Source organism: Conger conger, chromosome 2, assembly GCF_963514075.1.
Source record: "Conger conger chromosome 2, fConCon1.1, whole genome shotgun sequence".
In the NCBI taxonomy this organism is placed as follows: domain Eukaryota; kingdom Metazoa; phylum Chordata; class Actinopteri; order Anguilliformes; family Congridae; genus Conger; species Conger conger.
Genome location: NC_083761.1, coordinates 25042262 through 25062207, shown reverse-complemented (window position 1 = coordinate 25062207; position 19946 = coordinate 25042262). Strand labels below are relative to the sequence as shown.

The 19946-nt window shown below is 43.1% G+C and overlaps 1 protein-coding gene across 5 annotated transcripts in view; it reads left to right on the top strand.

The window, feature by feature from the left end:
• nrap (nebulin-related anchoring protein) overlaps positions 1–19946 on the top strand; it is a 31041-nt gene that overhangs the window by 10035 nt on the left and 1060 nt on the right. For all 5 annotated transcript variants that reach the window (XM_061230102.1, XM_061230101.1, XM_061230099.1 and 2 more), the window contains 26 exons: positions 582–686; positions 1335–1442; positions 1790–1897; positions 2185–2382; positions 2709–2813; positions 3202–3300; positions 3688–3792; positions 5245–5352; positions 6258–6569; positions 7125–7229; positions 8876–8974; positions 9692–9796; positions 10490–10597; positions 11139–11252; positions 12117–12314; positions 13371–13475; positions 13778–13876; positions 14101–14205; positions 14672–14779; positions 15557–15868; positions 16174–16278; positions 16697–16795; positions 17250–17354; positions 17857–17964; positions 18662–18973; positions 19265–19417. In XM_061230102.1, coding sequence (XP_061086086.1) covers positions 582–686; positions 1335–1442; positions 1790–1897; positions 2185–2382; positions 2709–2813; positions 3202–3300; positions 3688–3792; positions 5245–5352; positions 6258–6569; positions 7125–7229; positions 8876–8974; positions 9692–9796; positions 10490–10597; positions 11139–11252; positions 12117–12314; positions 13371–13475; positions 13778–13876; positions 14101–14205; positions 14672–14779; positions 15557–15868; positions 16174–16278; positions 16697–16795; positions 17250–17354; positions 17857–17964; positions 18662–18973; positions 19265–19417 — 3588 coding nt within the window. The remainder of the gene's footprint in view (positions 1–581; positions 687–1334; positions 1443–1789; positions 1898–2184; positions 2383–2708; positions 2814–3201; positions 3301–3687; positions 3793–5244; positions 5353–6257; positions 6570–7124; positions 7230–8875; positions 8975–9691; positions 9797–10489; positions 10598–11138; positions 11253–12116; positions 12315–13370; positions 13476–13777; positions 13877–14100; positions 14206–14671; positions 14780–15556; positions 15869–16173; positions 16279–16696; positions 16796–17249; positions 17355–17856; positions 17965–18661; positions 18974–19264; positions 19418–19946) is intronic.

The window sequence follows — 19946 nt, the reverse complement described above, 5'->3', positions numbered from 1 at the left end:
CTGTCAGTGTGCAGTGATCTATCCAGTCAGACACGCACCTCTATTCCTGGAATTTACCGCCATGGAGCCACCCCTCCCCTAGTCTTGTACCCTGAGTACAGGGGCGAAGTTAGGAAAGCATAGCCACTTGTTAGGGGCAAGTTTTGCAACAATGTCATTTTGGGTTCTCACACATTTGCTGTTTTAATAAAATGATGTCATTTTACAGGGTGGATGAACTTCTTGTTTCATTCATTCTGATCAAATGTGAGCAGAGAATGCGGTAGCAAGTAATATATCAGCATCAACCTGGGAACCTATAGCATTAAGACATATAGCCAAAGCTGTTTTGTGCAAGTGTTTATTTTTCTCTGGTCTCTAGTAAGGCATTTCTGTATTTTGTTAAACTAGGAAATTAAGTTCTTCAGAATCCACTCTTCTTCTGTTTTCTTGGTCAGTTGCTGAAGATATTTGATTTTGTTTTGAGAAGTAGGGCACAGGGCATATTTTAAAGGAACATCGCTAGCCTCAGAGGAGTGGAACTGTGGGGGTGTGCTCCATAACATTGATGTTTCCATAATGTCTGCCCCACATCCCCCCAGCTGAACTATCGGGCAGACTATGAGAAGACAAAGACCCAGTACACCTTGTCCCAGGACCTCCCCCAGATCAAGAACGCCAAGGCTAATGCTGAGCTCTACAGTGATGTAAGCAATTAGCTCTCTCTGTGCAGGAATACTGCACTTATGTCCCCACCGGAGCTCCATCCTCACCTCCCCACAGGAGCTCCACCCTCACCTCCACACAGGAGCTCCACCCTCACCTCCACACAGGAGCTTCAACCTTACCTTTCCAAAGGAGCTCCACTGTTGCATCCACACTGGAGCTCCACCCTTACTTCCACAAAGGACCTCCGTTCTTACTTCTGCACAGGAACTCCACCCTTACCTCCACACAGGAGCACCAAGCTCACCTCCACACAGGAGCTCCACCCTCACCTCCACATAGGAGCACCAAGCTCACCTCCTCACAGGAGCTCCAAGCTCACCTCCACACTGGAGCTCCAAGCTACAACCTTACCTTACCTCGATACAAAAGCTCCACCTTTACCTCCCCATAACTTACATGCTCATAACTTAATAACTTCACTTAATACCTGTAACACTAATGCAAAACCATATCCAGGCTGGGCTATACATGTGTCACATATGATCCACAATGCTAAACCCATTTAAATCAGTCCTGCACTGGTGAGCATTGGAGAACAAAACAGGAGGGTCAGTGTGAACAGAGAGTGGTGTTTCTCGAGAAATGCTGAGTCTTAAAAAACTCTGTCCTTCATCTTCTCTAAACAGATAAAATACAAGGAGGATTGGGAGAAGACCAAATCCAAATCATGTGATATTGGGGCCGACACCCTGACTGTCAAAGCAGCCAAAGCATCCAGAGACCTGGCCAGTGATGTAAGTGCTGTGCTCAGAATTCCCAGAGTAGTCATAACGTGACATACTGCAATTTCTACTTTAGTGTGAAATTGTCTGTCATTGCAAGGACCTATCAAATAGAGATAAGACAAAAGTAGTAATTAATGAATAAACCAATGAATGCATAATAATACATCCAGAATATCCAGTCTATTACTGTAGAGATGAAACTGGCTGTGTGATGACTCACATTCTTAACACCCCCAAAATCAGTCTGTTCGTGGGCTCTGGAAGTTTACTGCAAACTCTGTGGGATGAAACAGAGCCCCCTGGTTCTGCTATGTCAGACACATGCTGAATGTCATCTTTACTGTTCTGTTTACAAGATCAAGTATAAAGAATCATTCTTGAAGAACAAAGACAAGACCATGGGGGTCAACGTGAGTGACTCCAGGACCCTGCACTCTCTCCAGGTGGCCAAACTGAACAGTGAGGTGAGGAGTGGGTGGAAGGATTGGAAGGGGGGGGGGGGGGGTCAACATAGGGAAAGTGCCAGAACAAGCCCTCCCATCTCACCCCTTCATTGGGATTGCGCAAAATGAGACTGTCTAACACGTGTAAGTTGTTTGCTATTTCAACATAATCGGTTCATGTCATTTCCTATTCTATCAAAAACCAAAGGAAGATTAAACAGAAATGTATTCAACTCTTTGTGTGTGTATTTTTAAGTGGCCCTAACAGTTCACTCATACTGAAGTGTCCTCTCACCCTCTCTCCACAGATTGCATACAAGAGAGGCTCCAAAGAGACGCAGGGTAATTTCCACCTGCCCTTGGACATGGTCAATCTGAGCCATGCGAAGAAGGCACAGGCTCTGGCCAGCGACCTAGACTACAGGAAGAAGCTTCATGACTACACCATCCTGGCTGATGACATCAAGGTCCAACAGGCCAAGAAGGCCTACAACCTGCAGAGCGAGGTGAGAAAGAGAGAGAAAGCTCACAGTGAACATCATCACAGGTGTTCAGACCCTGACTGCGCACACAGCTAATGCTGTGTTCAAACCCTGACACAGTGTTGAGAGTCTGACTCAGCACTTGGCAAACGTTGTGTTCAGAGTTCAGACCATGCTTGGGTACATGATAAACTCTGTGTTCAGACCCTAGCTGCTCATGGTAAAAGCTGCACATGGAGACACCAACGTGTTCTTCCAACTCCATTTGACAGAAATAATGACTCTTTTCCTGCCCCCTCTTTCCCTCTCCTTTTCTCCCTCGCTCTCCCTCTGCACTTGTCCGGGGATAGAATCAGTACAGATCGGATCTTGTCTGGATGAAAGGTGTGGGCTGGGAGGTTGACGGGTGTCTGGATGTGGCCCAGGCCAAGAAAGCTGGAGACCTTCTGAGCGAGGTGAGACCTGCATCTCTGAGTGATAATGATAATATCATATTATCATAATAATGACAGTAATGAGAGTCATTTCTGTAATCCAGTTATAACATATGTACATGTACAAAAGGAATTTTAAACAGTTTTTCTCAACAATGACAGTAGTGGGTAGTGTGTCTGTCTGTAATGAGCGTGCGGTGTGTCACAACGATGACAAAACTGCATTATTGTTCACCGCGATGACACACTGCTGTGTCTCAGCCATGACAGTTGTGTGTGTTATTTTTCTTTCGAGAACACAGTGTATGGTGTTTCTCTTGGTGATGACAGTAGTATTCGTTTTTCTCAGCGATTACCATACTGCGTGTTCTTTTATTCAGCAATGGCTGTTTGGTGTATTTCCTTACAGAAAAAATACAGACAGAAAGTGGACGGTGTGAAGTTTACACAGGTGGCAGACACACTGTCTATTAAACATGCCAAGAAGAGTCAGGAGCTTCAGAGTGAGGTGAGTGACCAAACTTGTAGGTACAGTCTCTGCAGGACATATAATCTATGTACAACACTGTCCCAGGGTCCTCAGACTTTTCAACCATTTAGTTCCTAAGGAGCTAAATGGGTTAGTGCTGCTGATATATATACTACAGTTTCTCTTTACCTCATTTTTGAAAATAGCCAGTAGGTTTTGGGCGAAGTTTTCTTATTTTAACCTCCTGTGAATGTTCTTCTCTCAGTGCCCGTCAATTCAATTTTATCAAAAATTCCAACTGTGTTAAATTGCACGTAACAATTTATGGGACTTTTACCAGCTATATCATGGGAAAAAGCTAGACTGAAAACATGCCATTTGGCCAGGTTCAAAGCTTTGATCTAACTCAAGTTGCTGTCCCTGAAGGTGGCATACAGGTCGGGCACAGAGGAGTCGAAACATCAGTACACGATGAGCAAAGATGAACCTCTCTTCAGGCAGGCGAAGGCTAATGCAGAGTTGTTAAGTTCGGTAAGTGCTGAACATTGCCACAATGCTCTCTTAAACTTTCACACAATGGGCCTCATTTATCAATATTTTCCTAAATTTGTATGTAAATGTATGTGTGATCGGAAACTGAACTAACAAATTGCAGATTTAACACGGGTAGACACAGCTTTTTTTTGTATCCACGTATGTATGTTAGCAAATACCAATCAATCGTAAACAAAAACTGTGTGCACTGAAACCTGAAATACCTTATAAAGACCACAGAATTCAATTTCAGGAAATTTACACAGATGGCTGCGAAAATATGAAAAAAATGTGAATGTAGCCTACACATACACATACACAATACATCGTATGTATTTTTATATTATTTTATGACTATGTGTGCAACAGCTACTTTGTAGCATTGTGTCTTTGCAAACATAAAAATGTATAGTGAAACTTATTTAGGAGTTAGCAGTTGTCCAAAAATGGACTAGGAAAAGCTGATTGTCTTGGTGGAGAAACATAAAGAGATAATGTGCCAAACTAACATCTAAACATAGTTTGTTGCTAATTAGCCTACCTTTGTTTATATAGGCTACACAAAGTATTGTTGTGAGTATTCCCACATCTCTCTCCTAACCTCCTCACAGCTTTAGGAACATTCTCATAGGCTGTCATAATTACATGCAATGTTACGAAAATTCCCACAAAGCTTTCCAAACTTTCCGAATGGTGGTATGAATTAATGGACATTATAATAATGGACATGGCCATGGACATTCCCATAATGTTACCATGCTGAACATTCCCACAAAGCTCTATGAATTTACATTATTACTATGCTAATGATCAAATAGCATTGAACATGTAACTTACTCACAATTTTACCAGACTGCTCTGCAGTCATAGGAATGTCTACGGTGTGCTGCTTTCCTGCCTACTCTGCACTGCTGCTCATGATACCCATTTAGAGCTACAACATGACTCATTAAACTCCTTGGTAAACTGGAGTAGTGCTGGTGCAAACAGATTCTGCTGTAGGACTGTTAGTCTGGGAAAATGTGTTCTGAGTTCCCTTTTTAATGTACCACTATATGTGAAAATGATACCCAGGAATAACTTACAGTTAAAATACATTGTTGAAAAATGTATATTGCTAATTGATGTTTCTTTTAAGCCTCGCTATATTAAGCGGTAAACCTACGTCACATGACGTAACCCTGGCATTCCCACACCAGTGCCCTCACATTTCTAGGGGTACATAAGATAAACCTGGCTGTCTATTGTTAATTCATTCAATTTGTTGCCATGGGTGCACATTACTAGATTGAATTAGTAGTACACAAGAAAATAGCTTGAAGCACTGCACCATGATTTAATGAATTAATTAGTGAATTTATTTATTTAGGCAAGTCATGCAGTGCTATTTATCCTTGTGTGACTGAATTCTCTCTGGTTTATCATAATAATTTATTTCTCCTTTTCCAGAAATTATACCGTAGCAGCTGGGAGAAGCAGAGAGAGAAGGGTTTTGAGCTGCGCCTGGATGCTCTGTCCATCCTCACTGCCAAAGCCAAGAGGGATCTTGCAAGTGACGTGAGTGTCTTCCCTGCTGAAGAAACAGCTCAAGCTAGGTTTTGAAATAACTGGTAGCTGGTTGACCAGTTCAGACCAGCTCCACACTGAACTTGGTTTGACCAGCTGAAGCTAGGTTTTGAAACAGCTGGTAGCTGGTCATTTCAAGCTGGTCATAGCTGGATTTTACAGCAGGTTTACTTCCTGTACAAATCAGATAGGGGGTCAGGGGTAGATCCACCAAGAAAAAATACAGAGTATTTTATGCTGTTTGTTGCGCAACAGCTGCCAATGCTATCCATACCATAGTAAAGACTGCAAAAATTGTGACGTGCAAAAATTAGTCTTAGTTGCGAGACACAATGTTTCAGCTAGCAGATGCCAACACCTGCCATCTTCTCTGCTGCATTAGTCTGAATTTGAGACTGTGCTTCATCTTGGTTGCCTCAGCAGCATAAAAATGAGCCTTTGTGTAAATTTATCTCTGAAAGCACAAATAAATGACCAAGCACTGATTCAATAACATTAAGCGGAAAATTGCATCTCATTTCTACAAGGGATTAATTTTAATTTGGTGCAGGAACAATAATGACTAAAAAAAGGAACCACTCAGTCAAAGATGACACTGGTTGAATGAGCAGCAAATAGACCTCTATTTCTTAGAATTATTATTATTTAAGTAATGTGGTTAGTGGCGTCTGAAGGTTTGTCTAATGTACAATGAAATAACTTACCTAAATTATAGCAGAAAACAAATCACAGGGGGCAGGTACAATGTCACCGTTGTTGACAATCAATTCCAGCATTCATGACATGTATTGATGAATAATTTCTGCTGCTTTTAACCCAAACAGGGATACTCCTATACATACGATGCACATTATCTGTGGTTATATAACCATGTCTGTACATCCCTCCATCCGCAGGTTAAGTACAAGGAGAGTTACGAGAAAACGAAGGGGAAGATGATTGGGGTGAAGACGGTCACAGAGGACTCCCAGATGGCCCACTCGGCCCATGCCACTCGCCTGCAGAGCGACAGGGAGTACAAGAAGGTCTACGAGGACACCAAGGCCCGGCACAGCGCCTCGCTGGATATGCTGAACCTCACCCACGCCAGGAAGGCCCAGGACCTGGCCACGGACACCACCTACAAGACCTTCCTCCACGACTACACCTGCCTGCCCAGCGACATGAAAGTGGAGTGGGCTAAAAAGGCCTACAGCCTGCAGAGCGAGGTTAGTCCAAAGGAGCCGCCCGACTGAATTAAACGCTGCTCTATCCCCTACTCCGAGTAACTAATATGAGCTCCTTTTATACATGCTTCTTTTACATTACATTACATTAATGGCATTTGGCAGATGCTCTTATCCAGAGTGACATACAACAAAATGCAAAGTGCATACTCATAACCAGGGATAAGTGCGCTGAAAGACCCTAGAGGGAAGTACAATTTCAACTTCATATTTACTTAATTGATCATTGACACTAAGTAATTCGAAAGTACCGAGAATTTGAAGGTGAAAACTTTACTCAAAACAAAAAAACAATGAAAATGAATGTCTATTTGCCTAATGTCAAAATAAAATCATGAGCAAAAAATATGATTATGTGGATAAGGCAGCATATAATATTGAGTGCTTCACAAACAAGTGTAATGGTACTGGGAATTTATTGGTACTTTTGCCTGCTAGCAGGATGTATTTAATCTGATATCAAGCCAATAAACCAGTTAAGCCAGTTTTGTGATGGTAATTATCTGATGTTTGTGTTTGCTGCTTGTGTGAAATCAGAAAAAATACAGGTCGGATCTGAACTGGATGAAGGGTGTTGGCTGGGTGACGGTTGGATCGATGGATGTAGAGCAGGCCAGGAAGGCTGGAGATCTCATCAGCGAGGTAAACTGGGGTCATGGAGTGGTCACACTGTGATCACTGTGTGGTCGCATTGTACCATGATGCCGAATTGGCTTAGCAGTCATGATGTGGTCACACTGCGAAAGTGTAGGCTTGGGGGGCTCATGGTTTGGCGGTGTCATGCTTTCTCTGATAGTAAATATGAATTTGTTTGAAGACTTTTTTTGAAAAAAGAAAAATGATGGTCTTGATGTAAATACAGATAAAACCATGGCTGCTTATTCAGGCCACAGGAGTGCACCACACTAACTCCTCAGTCCTAATGGACTAATAAAATAAGAGCTGAAAGAGTTATCTCGCATGTACTGATCTTTGACCTCTGACTAACTTGGCAGGCCTAATTAAACCGCAGTTATTGGGGTCAATTCTCTTCGGGACATACCGTTTCATTTCTGACCTTGCATAATGGGTAGGTTATCAGCCATCAGCAACTGTTAAGTATTTTTAATTTCAGTTCATGTTTGGAGTTACTTGCCAATCTGTGGTTGTGTGCCATGGGTATTCAAATTATATGCACAATAGCACAATTCATGATATTTTGCTTTCCATAGAAGCAATTGTGATAAGATGCTCATAATCCCAATACCGTGGTCACAGATATTGCATATTTACATCATTAGCTGAAGTGTTTCTCTCCCAGATTTGCCTGAAAGCACAAGTTCAGATGTTTTCAAAGCCTTCATAAAATGGCTTCCCTACATCCCCTAGTCTGTATGGCCATTATTAGTAGACCCTGTGCTCTCAAGTTTAAGTATACCCCTTTAAATAGCCAGTGACATGGACTGGGGTAAGGTTTCTGCCCCAAATATAAATCCTGTGCAGTATTTCAAGGCCTCCAGGCATCCCCCCCTGCACCTCCCCAATCGCAATCCCGCTGTCAGAACATCACATAAATCACTCCCATTGGCGAAATACTAAATAAAAAAAATTGCTTTCAGTTTTCTAAATGCCCTGAACTTCCTTAATCAACATGTGCGTACTATGTTGTGAGTTTAAAATGTTGATTTGCACAAGTTCTCTCATTTGCTCAGCAATGGCTGAATCTCACTCTATTGCCTGACACCGAAGACACAACTTTGTGTCCTATAACCGACATCGGCCGTTTAGTACCTGCAAACACAGCGCCTACAAAGCATAATTGTGGGTTTGCGAAAACATTAATTTGATGTACTCTTGACATGTTCCTTCATACAGGGGTTTGGTCCTGGTGAGACCCAGGGTATATGCTGGTTTTCACTGAATTGACCAAATTTTGTCCATTAAAAAAGCCAACTGCCAGTTTACTTGTTGAATACGACATTTTCTTTCTAAATTGGCAGCTCTTGGTACAGTGAAATCAAAACCCAGCAGGCCCTGTGGTTCTCCTGAACCAGTGTTGGAACAGTTACGCATCATGGGTACACACAAAGAATTGCTGTGTGTTCATACATGATAAATCGTTCAGCTTGATACTCATTCACAGTGCTAGACTGGTCTGTACCTGTTGTAATTGGCATTATAAGGTGGAATATTCCAGATATATATGATATACTGTATATTTCATATAGTATGTAGGTATATGGTATGTACATTCATTTTCAGGATACATGCAGGATGCAAACAGCATGTCTGAATTTATTTTTCTCCAGAAAAAGTATCGGCAGCAGGCGAGTGATCTGAAGTTCACCAGCGTAGAAGACACTCCGGAGATGGTCCAAGCCAAGCTCAGCAACAAGCAGGCCATAGACGTAAGAAAATAGGCATCATACCTCTATTCATAGTCATTATCCATTCTCTATAGGGTACGAACAGCGACAACAGTACAACAACGGCACGGCGTTTCTGAAATAGATTGTCTTAAATCTGGGCTTTTAAATCAGGTTATTATGGAAATGGTCACCAAACCTTGAATAGAAGCACCACATTAATCCTCACGTTATATTTCCACAGATATAAAACATAAAAATAAACAACAACCAAACTGCAATGTTACTACTATTAATAAAGACAGCAAAGTGCTATAAATTGCCTATGAACTACACACAACACAATTCTATTTAAGCTTGGTGCTCGTGACTGCTAATAGCCAATCATCTTTCAGCTGTCTTTGCATTAGCACTGGTTATTGTTTTATAGCGTTCTGTGTGTGAGCAATTGTTGACACAACTTTGTTTTGTGAGTGTATGTGTAATATACAGTAAGGCCTGGCATCAGGACTGTGTTCTGTATGTGTATAATGCCAGTGTTGTAGTGGAGATTGTGTCATGTCCTGTGTTTGTGTATCGCGTATATTGTCATGGTGACAATATATGTGTGCAATGTGAGTGATGAAGCTATTGTGGTTATTGTGTGCTCTGGCCGTGTAACTGAGCATAATTGTAGCGAAAGTGTTGTGTTGGTGTGTGACTGTCATGGTGACTATGATCTGCAGTTGGGTAAAGTGGCTATGGCTGTTGTGATTTCAGAGACTGTACCGAGAGCAGGGCGAGAACCTGAAACACAACTACACCTTGACAGGAGATCTGCCAGAACATGTCCAGGCCAAACTCAACGCCATTAACATCAGCGAGGTCAGACATTCCCTCTCCTCTCATCTTCTCTATTCTATGATTTCTAATACTACTAATAATAATTTGTTACGTAACTGATGCTTTATCCAAAGCAATTTACAGCTGATTAGACTAGCCAGGAGACAATCCCCTCTGGAGCAATGTGGGGTTAAGGGCTTTGCTCAAGGGCCCAACAGCTGTGCGGATCTTATCGTGGATCTACACCGGGGCTTGAACCACCAAACTTTCGGGTCCCAGTCATGTACCTTAACCGCTAGGCCACAGGCTTCCCTTAATTGTACTCTTAGTCCCTCTCCTATCCTCTTCTTCCATCTCTTCTCTTTCCTTGCTCTATCCTCTATTCTGATTTCCTATCTTTTCCTCTACATTTCTCCCTTTCTCAACTCCAATCTCCCTTGAAACATTGCATTGTGGGATGCAACTGCCACTGCAGATGAGACCATATATCCAATCTGTGTATGCAAACATGACTACAACAGGATTTTTTTTTCTTCCTTTACTTAAAAATTTCCCCTGTGGTTTTGGTAGGGGCATGGCGGAATCTGAGAAACCCTTCCCCTCACAATCAACAAATGTAGCTGTACTAGGCACTTCAGCAGGTCAAAGTCACCTGGAATTTAGCCATGATGATTTTATCTAGTCTGTAATGCTGTCACCTTGCCCATAATCCTGTTCATTTGGTATTCCCCACAGTCCCAGTATAAGCAGTCCTGGACTAAACTCCGAGATGCCGGGTATAAGCTACGGCTGGATGCTATCCCCTTCCAAGCGGCCAAGGCCTCTGGAGACATCCTCAGTGATGTAAGTCTGCGTGTCCATATCTCACAGCTACAGCCCCAAATCCCATATTATGTGAAACCATACGATTATGATAAGGAGGATGAAGTATGATTGGCTAATGTTTGCCATCACTGCTCACACACCACTCAGAAAATCTACTTATATACAGTAACATTAGGAGAAATTGGACTGTTTCCCTCTTTTTCATGACTGCCCATCCCCTTCCCATGACCCATATGGCAATGGCTGCTTCAAGGCCTTGCGACAGGTTAACCCCCATATATTGTCATTTCATGAATAATAATCTTGTCATTTAGCTGACACTTTTATCCAAAGCGACTGACAGTTAATTAGACTAAGCAGGGGATTATGCACAGTTAAGGACCTTGCACAAGGGCCCAACAGCTGTGCAGCTCTTAGCGTGGCGACACTGGGGCTTGACCAACCAACCTTCCAGGTCTCTCCTTAGCCACTAGGTTACAAGCTACCCGTAAGTACGTAGAGCGCAAAGGCCAAGTAATCCTGACTTTCTCTCCTGGGTTCTGTGCTTTTTCCTCTTCAGCACAAGTACAAGGAAGCCTTCGAGAAGACGAAGGGCCACATGATCGGGCTGAAGGGCTTGGAGGGCGATATAAACATGGTGCACTCTGTCCATGCCAGCCAGCTCCAGAGCAATGTAAGTACCGCTGGTATGGGCATGAGTGGCGAACCCACGCTCCCCTGTGATTTCAGCCACTTCAAAGGGCACACGAATACACAAACAAGATTGCATGTACTTCACACTTTGCTGCTCATAGCATATGGAATATATGGTGAGCTATCCAGCAGCTTTCAAGTGGCTTGGTTATATTTTGTCATGTCATTCACATTGGGTTTGAATCAAGTCTGAGAGAGAGAGAGAGAGAGAGTTGTTGAGAACATTGAGCCAATTACACAATGCATTATCGCCCCCTGGTGTCAGAAGAACAGTATGACTGATTCAATTTCTTACAGCGTTGACATGTTGAGCTAACTAATGCTGTGAGGACAGCATTAGAAGCGCTCCAACAGACCTAATTCCATCTCATTAGAGGAACATCTAAAAATATTATGTTCCTGCTAGCTCAGCCTCAGTTACTCTCCTTAGATGATTTGTAGAAATGAAGTTCCGAGTAGAGGGACAGGATTGCCCTTCCACTTGGTGAAACACAGCAACATGCTATTGCTACAGTACGCTTCAAATGGCACAGTCAGGATCACGTCAGAGTCTCTCAGTTTAATTTTTTTCTCAGCCGTATAAATTTAGCTCTGCTGCTCAGTTGCAGTTCGGATTCCAACCCCTTAAGGTGTATGATCAGAAATACTGTATGTGATTAGAATGTTCTTAACTGAAGCAATGGAGTTCTCGAACACTGACTTAGAAGAAGAGCTCTGTTGGACAGGGTGTTACTGAAACACATAAAATGGCCGAATTTGAGCGTAGCGGACATGTCTTTTTCAAATCCTCCTCCCACTGGCCCCTGTCTAACCTCTCCTGCCGTGGGTGCGGCTGTGTACACAGATCCAGTACAAGAAGGACTCGGCAAAGGTGCACTCTCAGTTCCACCTGCCCATGGACATGATGGAGGTGGCTCATGCCAAGAAAGCCCAGGCACTCATCAGCGACCAGGACTACAAGGGCGTCCTGCACAGCTACACCACCCTGCCCGATGACCTAAAGGTGCAGGCTGCCAAGAAGGCCTACGCCCTTCAGAGCGAGGTACCCCCCCACCGCCATTTAATTTGCTCATTAACACATTCATCCACTCATGCGGTCATTCTTTCATCTGAAGATGTCAATTAATGCATTCACTCACTCACCACACAAAACACTAATTTAGCTTATCACTCTTACCCCTTTCCTGAAGTTGTGAATGCATTTATAACTTCATTAGGAACAGGGGGTGACAGGTTGAAAGAGCCAGGTTGGGAAATTTAGCCAGAATATTGTCCGTTATTATTTAGTCCCGTCTACGGGCACAGAGATATAAACTCGCCGTGCATATTATAAATTATGCATTTATTTACTTCACCATTCTTTTAGCTGGAAAGAGGCAATGTGCGATTGGTAGCACGAATGCTGATGCCTGCATAACCAAAGGAATATGTGTGGATCTAACCACAGTAATAACAAGGAGAGAGGTGACCCTGGGCCTCTTCCAGGGCATCAAGTATTTTTAACTATGTCTTTGAAATAAAACGTGATACTTTACTGCAGAGAGGGAAGAGGAGTATTATTTTCAGGCAGTTAAAATCATAAAAATAGCCATTTTATCATTCTTTACATACATGGGAGACATTTTTATCTTCCTATGATGTAAGAAAAGCGACATTGCCATACTATACCAAAGCGGTATTCCTTCACTTGTACTCGACTGTACTTGAACTGAAGTATTTTTATAAAAATGTCCAAAGCTGTTCACACCACAACCAGGTCCTCTGTGTGCACAAGACCTGGTTATGAACCTTTATTTTCACAATAATAAGCTTTGTGACTAAAGTAATCAACAGTCACATCCATCCACAGCAGAATCCTTTTAATTTAATTATGCCCAATATGGTAGAATAGTTACAGAGTGTGTATGTATGGTATGAGTGTGGTTTGAGCACTGAACAGAGTATGTATGGAGTGTGTATAGAGTGTATAGCATTGTATAGTATTGAACAGTATGTATGTGAGTATGAGCACTGAACCGTGTGTATGGCAGGAGTACTGAATGAAGCATGCGTGTGGTGTGTTGGTAGGATTAATTAGTGTATTTTCTTTGCACCACAGAAACTCTACAGGTCCGATCTGAACTTCCTGAGGGGTGTGGCTTGGATCAGCACTGGAGCGGTGCAGATTGAGGGGTCAAAGCGAGCCACTGACCTCATCAGTGAGGTGAGTTCACCAAGTAGTTACCTGCTTCTGCTTCTGTTTGTCTACATTTACTTGTGAAAAGTGCATTGTTTAGTCCATTAGCGCAGTGTCTAAATCCATGTAGACTGAGACAGCATCGACATCATTGTAGCCCACATGAAAAAACACATGTTGTTATTTTTTGGTAACTTTAATAGACCTGAAAGTGTAGCTACGTGTTGTTAGTTACATATAAAAAATATGTTTTTGTACATATTGGTGGGAGCCTCTGAAGTGGTGAACTGCGCTTACCATGCATCTCCATCCCTGTTTTTGTGAAACAGAAAAAATACCGCCAGCAGCCGTACTCCTTCAAGCACACAGCCGTGGCAGACTCTCCGGACATCGTCCATGCTAAATTTAGCAACAAAATCTCTAATGAGGTGAGGGGGCCATTGAACGAGCCTCAGCTTGACTGCTAGTAAACTCCAGTTTGGATAACACGCCTTAGTTTCGCTAATTAGCCTCAGTTTGGCTAATGAGGCCTCAATATGTAACTAAAGGGCCTCAGTTTGGCTAACAAACCTAGGTTTATACAGTTTCAGTCATTGTGATTGGCTGTGTGGTGTCCTGCATTCCCATCCCTGATCTAGTACTGTTTTTACAGCGCCTGTACAAAGAAGCAGGGGTGAACTCCAGACATAACTACACGATCACCGCCGAACGTCCAGAGCTCACTCAAGCCAAGATCAATGCTGCCAACTTCAGCGAGGTAACATCCACACATTCACCTTATCATTAGAGTGCACTTATATCTCTCATCATTAGCACCATCAGTGTATCTGCCACAGTCACCTCTATCATTCGTCTGCTAATATTACACAAATTGTTATTTTGACCGTTTCAGAACTGGTGTTTATTTTTCAGGTGTTTATATCTATTGCTACATGAAAAGCTACATGCATCATATTATTTATTTTTCTGCTTACGTTATGAATCCTAAGGAACTCCTTTTATTTATGTTTTGTACATATTGTATTTATATGACTTGAAATAAAAAGTTTTATATGGAAATAAAATATTATGTTTATTTCTATAAAAGGTATCTGTGGAAATATTGTACGCACCAGAACTTCCTTCAAAATAATATGACAAATTTTTGCAAAGAAAGACTATACTCCTTAAAAGCCCGACTGGCTGCATAGGTGAAATGGTGGAATATGATGTGATTTTTGCAGACTAAGTACAGGGAGTCCTGGCACAGTCTGCGGGCGCAGGGATATAAACTCACCATGCAGGACATCCCCTTCCAGGCTGCCAAAACCTCTGGAGGAATCGCTAGTGATGTAAGCTCCACCCCCTGCCAGCGTCATATTGTCTGAGCCAATCAGCAGTCCTTTCTCTTATGAACCAGAGGCCTCCGAATGTTGCTCTGTCATTTCTGCGCATGGTTTCCAGTTTATTGCACCTTAAATTCTATTCAGAGACCTTTTTAAAGCTATGCACCTTTTGGGGATTTTCAGAAAAACAGCTGTATGACGATAATAATAATAATAATAATGCTTTTTTATGGTGTATAACATGGGTTCATTATTGTCCATTCTTATTCATCATTGATGATTATGCTGATGATAATTATTATTATCTTAAAAATTAAACTGACCGTTATATAGATAGATAGACAAGTCAAGTCATATTTATATATAAAGCACATTTAAAATGACTACCATCAACCAAACTGCTGTACAATTCCTCATTCCTATATGTGTAAAAGAAATAGATACAGTAGATAGATAGATAATCACACAGTGAAGAGGGGGAACTCGCCTCAACCACCACCAATGTGCAGCACCCACCTGGGTGATGCAACGGCAGCCATTTTGCGGCAGAATGCTCACCACACATCAGCTGAGGTGGACAGGGAGAGATCAATTATTTGCCAATCAAATCAGGGGGTGATTACTGTCGGTGGCAGGTTGAAAGAGCCAGGTTGGGAATTTAGCCAGAACATTGTCCATTATTATTCCTCAATGATAATTATGCTTCAGATTTTTATCATCTTAAAATGTAAAACTGACTGTTGACCCCTCCACCCGCCCCCCCCCACCCAAACCTCCCCACAGTACCAGTACAAGAACAACTTTGTGCAGGAGAGGGGGAAGCACATCGGGGCGCGCAGTATCCTGGACGACCCGCGGCTGATGCACTGCATGCAGATGGGCAAGCTCCAGAGCGACCAGGAGTACCGCAAGGACCTGCGCTCCAGCAGCGGCCAGTACCACCTGCCTCTGGACGGGGTCCAGCTGCTGCAGGCCAAGAAGGCCCAGGCACTGGCCAGCGACCAGGACTACAAGACCATGGTGCACTCCTACACCGTGCTGCCGGACGACATGAAGGTCCAGTGGGCCCGCAAGGCCTACGACCTGCAGAGCGAGGTGGGGCAGCAGACTGGGACTGTCGGCTGTTTACTTCTGCAAATATGCAGTATGCAGTAGGGTTGGACGTGGTGTACTCTAGACCTGGGTCAAATATGCAATTGTTATGGAATCAAATACCTTTCTACGCTTTACTCAGCTTGTCTGGTGTGTTGGAACCTATGGAATTCGCCCTGCCTCCTTGGCTCAATTGCACCGGGCAAGATCGATCGAGCACAGAAAAGTATTTGAATCCAAAACAATGACGTATTTGACCCAGGTCTGGTGGGGTGTCAACACTCATGTTCCACCTCCCTCTCTCACAGAAACTGTACAAGTCGGATCTGAACTTCATGAGAGGTGTGGCCTGGATGACAGCGGGAACTCCCCAGCTAGAATCAGCCATGAAGGCGGGAGATCTCATCAGCGACGTGAGTCTCCCTCTCTCTCTCTTTCCCTCCCTCATTTTCTCCCTCTCTCCCTCTGTCACTCTCGGTCACTCTCATCTCATCACTCTTTCTCTCACTCTCTCCCTCTCTCACTCTCAGTCACTCTCATCTCATCTCTCTCCCTCTCTCACTCTCGGTCACTCTCTCTCTAACTCTCTCTCTCACTGTATTTCTCTCTCTCTCAGTCTCAGTCACTAATCTCCTCTCTCTCACTCACTCTTGGTCACTCTCATCTCATCTCTCGCTCTCTCTCTCTCAGGCCCTTTCATCTCATCACTCTCTCCTGCCTCTCTAAAAGCCCAGCTTTGATCCTACAAATACCATGTATTGTAGGATTAATTGACATGCATTTCTTTGTTTTAAGGAATATTGAGCCTATTTTTCAATTACATTTTTGCAGAGGAAATATCGGCAGCAGCCAGACAGTATGAAGTTTACCTCCGTGGCAGATTCGCCAGACATGGTCCACGCCAAGAACAGCTACTTGCATTGCAACGAGGTACACCAGTTTCTAAGTGCTGGCCTCTGACCCATTACTGCTCTTCACACACAATTTCAAGACATTTCTTATTCATGTTTCGCAAAAGATGACGTGAAGAATTACTCTAAGAGTAATTTCAATGAACTCTTCAGGTGTATTTGCAATATGGAATCATGACAAAAAGACAAATTGCATTTTCTTCAACTTCACTGAAACATGGCAATATGGTATTGTACATGCACACACAATACTTGGAATCTCACGGAATCTCCCAGAATGTCATGGAATTTTTTTTTTTAAATCACATACTACTTGAGCAGCGACATGTTCCAGGAAACACTCCACTTCCATCTAGGTACTTCCAATTAGGACATTCGTACCCCTTCAGCATGCTTTGGGAAACTGACCCCTGGTTGTGATTCCATTCTGATATGGCACCGACCCGGTTCTGACCTGACTGTCTGCATTCCAGAGGCTGTATAAATCCGGAGACGCAGAAGCCATGCACAGATACACCCTGCCAGCGGACCACCCAGAGTTCATCAGGGCCCGAACAAATGCCCAGCACATCAGCGATGTGAGCCTCATTACCTCTTTATACCAGGGAGACACAGCCCAGATCCACTGCTTTCACCCCTTTTAATGGCGTAAAAACAGAAATATGGGATTAGAATGTTCCTGCTAATGCTCATGTAACAATCACTACTGGTAAATGAAAGTAATGGAGTTCTAGATAATTTCTTATAATTTTGAGAAAAACACCAGAAGTTCACTTGCATGATTCCCACCAGGGCATCCCTCCTGGTGCAAGGTGCGTATCTCAAATGTCTTCAGTGAATGCTGTGGAGGTTGACCTGGACAAGAGCATCTTCTAGGTGTACAAACACTAACAACAGTTTAGATAAAAATGCATGTGGTGTGAGGAGCTAGCCTATCACAGTCAATGCAAATGTTCAATTGAATTGAATTGAGTGTTTCAGCAGGTATAACCGTACTTGTTAATGAGAAAATTAGGGAGGTTAATTCATTATTTCAATTGACCAAAAACCTGGGATTGTTTACCACCTCTGCTTATACAGAAAGTGTACAAGGCGTCCGGCGACCAGGTGCGGTCTGCAGGGTACGACCTGCGACTGGATGCCATCCCCTTCCAGACTGCCAAAGCCTCCAGAGAGATTGCCAGCGATGTAAGTTCAGGTTACAGTCATGTGCATGTCATTTAAGTGTGCCGTACCCTTGCTTGTAATTTAAAGTGTAAACAGAATGTTTATTGTATACTCATTTGAAATGCATGTTTACAGTGTTTATTGTACTTATTTGTAATAATGAGTACACAGTGATTATTGTACTTATTTGCAAATGATGTGGACATAGTGTGTTGATCATACACTTGTAAATAATGTGTGCATAGTGAGTCAATTGTAGTGTGCTTAGCTGGAGTTTAAACCGCAGGTTTTAACCTCTAGACCACAGATTTGCATACCAAATGGAGCAGATATCCAAAGCTGTGGGCTAAGATTTAGCTATTCCAGTTGAATATTCCAGATCTGAGGTCTAGAAGTTTAAACCTATGGCAACTAAGCACACTGCAATTGACCCAGTTTGTTTATCGTATACTTATTTATAAATAACGTGCAGTATTTATTGTATACTTATTTGTGTTTATTGTACAGTTATGTGTAATTGGTTGTAATTTGCTATTTGTAGCATCTCTTGTTATTATGTGCTTATTTTGTGCCCTGGTTTCTAGGTTGGCTCAATTGCTTATAATACCATTAATGTGACTCTCTCTGGTCTGGGAGTGTTCATAGACAGGGTAATTTCACTGTTGCTAGGCTAAATGGATTCAATCTAATGTTGTTAATGTGTATGTGATATGCACAGTTCCAGTACAAGGCGGCATTTGTGAAGGACAAAGGTCACCAGATTGGACTCCGCTGCGTTGAGGATGACCCCAAGATGAAGCACTCACTCGCAGTGGGCAAGCTGCAGAGCTCCAACGAGTACAAGAAGCAGTCCCAGGAGACCCGCTCCCAGTACAAGATCCACGCCGACCAGCCCCAGTTCCAGCAAGCCAAGAAGAGCCAGGCGCAGGCCAGCAACCTGAGCTACCGGCAGCACCTGCACCAGTACACCTGCGACCCGGAGCAGCTCAACCTGAAACACGCCAAGCAGGCCTACAAGCTGCAGAGCGACGTAAGTGCCACTCCACCAGGGGGCACTGTGCTCCTCCGTTACCCTTTTATTGTTGGGCCTTGCTCAAGGGCAGGGTTCTTTCTTTGTTTAGGGACCCAAATTCATCCCTCCACATGAAGGTCAGCATCCCTATATGCCGACCAGGGGGCTCGAACTAGCAACTCTACTGTTGCCAGTCGAACACCCTACCACTAGGCTACCCTGCCGCTCCTAGGACCCTCACCCAACCCTCACCCAATTCACCCGGGTCTCAGCATCTGTCAGGGTCTCAGTTTCTGCTTGTGCTTCCAGGTGAACTACAAATCGGACCTGAACTGGATCAGAGGTGTGGGCTGGACCCCCCCAGGTTCCCACAAGGTGGAGATGGCCCGCAGGGCTGCCGAGCTGGGCTACGGCGAGGGGATGGGCCCTGATGCTGCCATCGCCCAGTACCAGCAGATGCTGGTGAGAGACACACCTCCTAATGTGTACCTAGACAATGATATATACTGTATATTAGGACTGTCAACTGGTTAAAACTATTGTTGGTCATTTTTCCCATTAGTGTGCAAAAAATGACATTCGAAAAACGTTTCTCCGCGAATATAATGAAACGGTTACTCACAAGCATCCACAGACCTTACGTGTGTTGAAGATGGCAATAGTTAGCTAACATTAGACCACATATTCGGCACAAACGTTAGCTAACAGTTTGAAAAGGTAGTGGATGGCGAACAAAAATGGGTGTGCACAATGAAAAGGCAGAGAGAACAAATCATTTGGTTATTATAATACACTTTAATCAATGTAATATTTGTTCTTACCTTTAAAAATAAATCACAGGTAAGCAACTAATCAGCTAGCTGATATTTTTAGACCTAAGTCACATCCATTTGTATTACAGTAATAAGGCGTTGGTGGTGAGCTAATTGGAATGTTCATTTTAAATCAGTAACTGTTTGCTGCAAACATACTAGTTCACTGCTGTCTTGAA